This window comes from Centruroides sculpturatus, unplaced genomic scaffold, assembly GCF_000671375.1.
Source record: "Centruroides sculpturatus isolate CEXI.00-Female unplaced genomic scaffold, Cexi_2.0 scaffold864, whole genome shotgun sequence".
NCBI lineage: Eukaryota > Metazoa > Arthropoda > Arachnida > Scorpiones > Buthidae > Centruroides > Centruroides sculpturatus.
This window is the reverse complement of record NW_019385187.1, coordinates 53,355-60,263: the sequence shown is the minus strand read 5'-3', so window position 1 is coordinate 60,263 and position 6,909 is coordinate 53,355. Positions and strand designations below refer to the sequence as shown.

General features: G+C 31.4%; 1 protein-coding gene across 1 annotated transcript in view; it reads right to left on the bottom strand.

Moving 5' to 3' along the window:
• LOC111635909 (glycine receptor subunit alpha-2-like) overlaps positions 1-5,371 on the bottom strand; it is a 22,877-nt gene extending 17,506 nt beyond the window's left edge. The window contains exons 1-6 of the mRNA XM_023381047.1: positions 5,353-5,371; positions 5,188-5,263; positions 3,214-3,287; positions 1,650-1,717; positions 1,344-1,570; positions 347-429 (exon numbers count right to left, since the gene is read on the bottom strand). Of these exons, the coding sequence (XP_023236815.1) occupies positions 347-429; positions 1,344-1,570; positions 1,650-1,717; positions 3,214-3,287; positions 5,188-5,219 (484 nt within the window). The 5' untranslated portion in view covers positions 5,220-5,263; positions 5,353-5,371. The remainder of the gene's footprint in view (positions 1-346; positions 430-1,343; positions 1,571-1,649; positions 1,718-3,213; positions 3,288-5,187; positions 5,264-5,352) is intronic.
• Positions 5,372-6,909: the final 1,538 nt, after the last annotated feature.

Sequence of the window (6,909 nt, the reverse complement as noted above, 5' to 3'; positions counted from 1 at the left end):
AAGTAATCTAAATTTACGAATGCGTGTACTGTAAATACAGTACATACTTGTATATATTTTAATATGATTTTATGTGCTTTAAACGTTTATCTAGTGATATTACGACTTCAATATTTGTGGCGGACAGACGTAAAGTCGAATAAAATGACTTAAACTTGATTTTTATTTTTCCATATACTTTTTTAACAAGCGACGTATAATCGGGAACGACGTAACTCGAAACGACGTAAGTCGAGGTATGCCTGTATTTGTGGCCGACCTTTATATAACTTATTTTATTGTTACTTGTCTACATTATCATGATTTATAGTAAATACACGTTAAATTAATTATTAAATTTACTTACACAAACCAATTTTAAATACGCAATCTTGAACATCAAGAGGATAACGATGTAAATCCATAGGGCATGCCACACGAAAGCTATATCTATTCGAAGAAAAATTACGTATTTATCATTTTGAATAATAAAATTTATTACTTCTTTTAGTTGAAGCTTCTTCAAAAACATCGAAAACGTTCTACTTTTTGAAACAAATTGTACTCCATTTATCAATTTTCATATCTCAAGACTTTATCTTAGGTGTAGAATCATAAATGAATGACGACGAAAAAAGAAAATGTCGTATTCAGAAATTCAAAATAAATAAAACTTAATGATTTGATCTAATTTTAAAATATAAATAGGGCCTGTATTTTGTCATTATTACATTTCCGCTGTTATATTTAACAGAGGGAAAGTATAGCGCTCGGTCGAAACTGATCATTGAACAGTTTTTATTTTGTTTAATTATTAATAGAAAAGATTTTTATAAAATATCAAATAAGATGGCGCCACAGCAGTTTAAATGTACTGTAGGAAAAGTTAATCAACTCGTTGCTGGATGTTATTATTATTATTAAAGTCTGACAGAAGACCCCTGTTTTCTGTCATAACTCCAGCTAACAATAAAGAATAAATTCTTACATGTTACCTTAAAATTGCTTTTTTTCTAAACTACTTCTATATAAATAATAATTAATAATTAATAATAAATAATAATAATAAATAAGGATGCTGATAAATAATTTTATCTGCATCCTTAAACAATAATTAAAGTTCTTATTTATAGTATAATTTAATAGCCTAAGTTTAACTGTTTTTAACTGGCAAGCAGGCAAGTAACCAAACCACGAAGCAGGCTATGCTCTTGGATTGCTTATTTACCTGCAGTGTCTTAACTAGTTTTTCAGGTGTTCCTGCGCGAAATTTTAGTTTTTGCCTTCTTTTCTTTTCGCACCTACCAAGTTACGGTTGCGCATTCGTGTGCTACGTATAATCACATCTTTCATTTCAATCTTACCTTGCGGTTTTTCGAAGAATGCGATCCTTAGTTATTAAAATGAAAGTATTCGGAATGGAATGTTGGAAAAGATGACCCCATTTAGTGTTGTCAAACATCAAATCCGGAACCCACAGAGTGTCATCTGCGGAAGGAGGAAGTATTTTTGACAGTGTTAAATTAAGAACTTCAAGTTTCAATCTAGGATCTGTCCAGTACGCATTCAAATAGAAGAACATACGAAAGTCCTAAAAATTAAGAAGTATTTCTATCTATTGTTATGCTAATATTAATGGTAGAACGCAACAGCAATGACGTGACATTTACCATTGTCTGCTCTCGTATTTCATCCACATCCAGGACTTCCAAATTGATATAAACAGTAACAGGTTTACCTTAAAGTAAATACATTAATTTAAATTATGTTAATATCATTTATAAATTGGCGTACAATTCACAAAAATGATAATAAAAATGTTCTCAAATTTATTGCAAATTAAATTATATTACGTGGGCCTTAAAATTATCTTCGACGTGCTGCTTTGACACAGTGAATGAAACCACTCAACACGCGGTTGGTCGCGGGTTCGCTCCTTAACTATGGGCTGACAATATGAATAATCTCCAGGTTTTCTTGGCGCGTCTAATACCTAAATACATAGTTCTATCGAAAGGGTCACTTTTCGCAGATTGCCCATGTATTAATTTGCCATATCCTATCAAATCATTCATCTCCATGGATTTTCAAATGGAGAAGATACCAGCTACATCCAAATACTATATATTCTAATACACGAAATGCCAATTTTGGCAATGTACTAGTGTATAAAAAGTTCCCATGTTTGATATTAGGTTCCCGTCGATTAATTGTCACCTATAGATTAATATATTAAAAATAATATTAACATGTAAAATAATAAAAACATAACATGCTATTCCGCGTCCTTAGTTGGCAGGACAAGAGCTATTCGCATTGCATGTCTTTGATGTTGAGATGTTTCGTGTATTAGCATATATAGTACTTGTTACATCACTCCTACCCCGTCAATTTCCGGTCGAACTCCACATAATAGATTTTCCATCTTCAATGTTGAGTGACCTGATTATATGCAATTTGTAAATTTACATATAATATTGTAAGTCGTGTTTAAACTTTTATTTCAATAATATCATAGTAATATACTAAATTGTGACATTTTGTCATGCAATGGTATCATTTAGTACTGAATTTGTATTTAATCAATATTTGATAATGCCTTTCAAGCTGATAGAAGTAAACATAGAAATCATAACATTCCCATCGTTTAAAAAAGCGAAAAAACTATTTATAAAGCTTGGTATTATAAATCATTATATAAAATCATACCGATTATTATGAAGCAAGTTGCACGCCAGTAATATTTAATAGTTTGTTTGAGTTTGATGGAACACATCAACGCAACACATGGGCATATGCTAAAAAGAGTGCTTCCTGTGAGGAAATTCTATGGGAAACTGATCGCTATTTTTAACTGCGCGGCGTGAAGAAAATCCGGAAAAATCCACGTGACAGCTCGTTGTTCAATAAAGAACCTATGAGTAGTCCAGCTTCACCATTGGTGGACACATTTTAATGGTTCCGATTTATGCTTATAACTTTGATGTTTTATATTATCGTGCAATTGTTAAGAAACAGGCCCGATATGTCGCAGAGACAAGACCCGACACATCCCAGATACGTAGGGCTCTACAATCTGTAATATGTCGTGATCCCGTCTTATGTAGGGTGGGCTACTTTCTTGGAGCATTAAAATTTCTCTCTTGCAACAAGACCAAGTGTAAAAAACTCGATTTCAACATCTGTTCAGTGTTTGTAGCAATTAAAAGATGACAATTGTAAATATTTTCTTACCATCAACAAGTGGAGGCGCGTGATTATCATAATCAGTAGGTATTATATTCATCCAACTGCGATCCAGTTCGACACTAAAATGAAAATAAAATTAATTAGTTACCGTAATTTTGAATATTTATAGAGCTTAGAACAACATATAACTATTATTCCATTCCAATCGATTTAGTTCAGGGGTCGGCAACCTGCGGCTCTTTGCATGTAAAGCTGCGGCTCTTTAGTTCCATACGCAAATATTATTTATTTTATCAAAAAAAAAATTTAAAAATCGTTCTGAATCGATTAACGAGGATTAGGCACTGATTCTATCTCTCAGCCACTTGCACTCGCTTTTCACCGCACCCCTCCCCCGTGACACGCGTCGTCGGAAGCTCTCGAATGACGAAGTCGTCGAATGTTTCTATTATCTAATTTGTTGTGAAAAACACTACTTATATAGTAACCAATTATTTATTAAACAATAGATTACACATTCATTTCTTACAACGGACAACAGAAGAAAGCAGTCTTTAAACATCTTAAGTTTACTTCGACAATTTAATAAACTAATTTATTATTTTCGTTATTAATAATAGAATTTTAAAATAGTTTAATAAAAGGTTTTACTTTCGACCCAAGTGGGTTAAACACAAAACGACGCAAAGCAGCAGCACAATTCTCATCACTATCAAATGCCACCAAGTCGCTCAGGCTTACCAGCGGGCATTGTGACTTTTATTGCACGTTTATTATTAATCAAAACTAAAAAAAACACGAAAAGTACTTACGCAATAAATTACGCTCACTTTGGACAGTCACGCATAAATCAAAATTAAATGTTTTGCTTCGTTATTGATTAGTTTTTAACCCTTCCATCCCGTGTGGGCACTAAAGGGAAGATCTAGTAAGTGATGTACACATGTAGGGACTTGTTGCGACCCTAAGCTAGAACATATAATAGGCTTTATTCCTATACCAAACAAAGATACACGTAAAAGTCTGCGGCCATAACGAGAGGCCCAAACTTTAGCTTATGTTCAAACGTGGCCATGCTGTAACTGTGCGTCGAAACTGATTTCTCTATTTTAATTGTCTGTATTAAATTTAAATGATATTTGTTCTGTTTTCCGTGTATACTATTGGCTACCAACAGCTGTTCTTAAGGACATTTAGCTCTGTACACTGAAATGCGGCACTTCATTCGTTTGCGATTTTTGGGAGAAAGGAAATAAAGTTTTATACTAAAATTTCGTACAAATGTATCTTATAAAATGGTGAATTATAAATTACTTTAATTATTTGTGGAAGTTTTCCCTGTAAACCTTCTTCTGTCAGGATGTTAGGTTAGTGAGGTTCGAGCTTAGCATATAAGTAATACCATAACGAACGAATATAAAAACGATTACAAAATAACGTGATATATTTTAGTATTTAAGGAGTGACTAATACATGTGTCTAGAAACCCACTCCCCCTCAGGCATTGTTAGAAATTACCCGCAAACATCAACCAAGAACTGTTTTCAAGGACAAGTGACTGTTTGTAGTGTACTGCAGTGTGCGCTATCTAGTTGCAAGTTTGTATTATATGAATAATAAAATGTATTTAAATAATACGTAATAAAATAAATAAAATTTTATACTAAAGTTTTTATAAATTTATTTTATTATTGTTTTCTATATTTAGTACATATAAAATCAAACGTAAATGTACTGTTATTGTTAAATGTCTACTTTGGACTTTATTTATTAATAGGACTTAAACTGGTGGTGAAAGATTGACACAGCAATTAGAGTTAGTTCAGAAAAAACAAAATTTCTTTATTGTATCACCTGTAGTAATAGTTTCTGTACACTTATCACTTGTGTTTCGGGCTAGCATGCCCCTCATCAGCAGTACTACTACCACAAACTAAAGGTAACAATAAATAAAATAAGATATTGTATAATTTAAAATCTATTTACATAGCCATAAAAATATAATTTTAAAAAACTTACTGTAAATACATATTCCAAAACCGAGTATACATGTATTTTTCTCTTTGTATAAATTATTAATGACATAAACATTTTGCTGTATAAATAAATTTAAAACATTATAAATAAAGGTTGTAAATTATTAAAAAACTTTAAACATTTTATAAGAAAACCAAAAACACTCACTATGTAGGTTTAATATTTTCACAATTCAACATCATCATGGTAGAAATTCACTATTCGTTTTTATAATCGTCATCTAGTATGGTGATCCAGGATTGGTAGATTATACGACCTAAATTGTTGTTTATTTTATTTCTTTCTTTTTTAATGTATAAATGTTCGTATAATTGACGTTTATAATTATTTGATTCTTTTTTCTTAATTTTTATACTATTTTTGTCAATTTGGCACCCATAACTATTGCAGTGTTCTGCTACTGCAGAATTTGCATAATTACCCCTTATTGCACGTATGTACTCTTTTATTCTTGTGCTCAATTTTCTTTTTGTTTCTCCTATATAAGTTTTGACTGGATCACAGCTGCAATTGAATGAATACACAATTTCTTTTTCTTCCATTAAATCTAATTTTTTGTCTGACCTATGATATAAATATCTTTTAAATAAATTATTTTTTCCAGTATTAAATTCACTTTTCCATTTAGTATATTTTTCACTCTTTCAAATAATTTAGGTACATACATCAAATTTACACATTTTTTATCTTTTTTAAAATTTCTATTTTTATTATCATTATTATTAGTCCAGTTTAACCATTTTTCCAGTATTTTTTTGGGGTAACTATTCAGTAAGAACATTTTTATAACTTGTTCTATTTCTATCTCTTGATTTTCTAATTTACTAGTTCTGTTTTTAATTTTTTCTATGTACATTTTAAAGATGTTAAATTTCATAGTTTGTGGAACATTGGTTTTGTAATTTAATAGTTTTGGTATTTGCATAGGTTTTATAAATTTTCTGAATTCCAAATTATTGTCATTTCTATTAATGGTTATATCTAAATAATTTAGACTATTATTACATTCTGTTTCGGCTTCAAATTGTATGTTTGTTTCTATTAAATTTGCCTATTTTAAAATTTCATCTTCCCTAGTCTTTCTACTATCAAATAAAATAATACAATCATCTACATACCTATTATAAAATATTATTCCTTTTACACAGTGCGGCAATTATGTTAGACTGGATGTAGCTTTTCGGAGATTAGTAAAATCAAGTCAGACTCGCGTAACTAGTTATATAACAAAGAACAAAGAGTGCACAAAAGATTACACAGTCGTCACTCCCGGAAGGTCAGCGCTCGAAAGGGGAGAGTGAAACTAGGTCACCTTGCCCGAGGGGTCAGGAGCGCCACCAACCTTTTATTACGTCATAAGAACGTTACAGCACATCGCGATCGTTGATTCCAACACACCCCCTCAACGATTGATCGTTAATACAATCCAATATCGCGAGTAAATTTCTTAACTTTATTAGCGTCTAGCGGCTTCGTTAACAAATCGGCCGTCATCCGTTCACTCGGACAATAGATTACAGTAATTTCTCCCGAATTCTTTAAATCACGTACAAAATGGTATTTTGTGTCGATATGTTTCGTGCGCTGTTGTGCTTTTCCTAATTCTAAAAGTCGAATACAACTTTGATTGTCCTCAAATATTTTGATAGGTGCTGTAATCGGTAGATTTATTTCTTCTAGAAGTCGTTTCATCCATACAGTTTC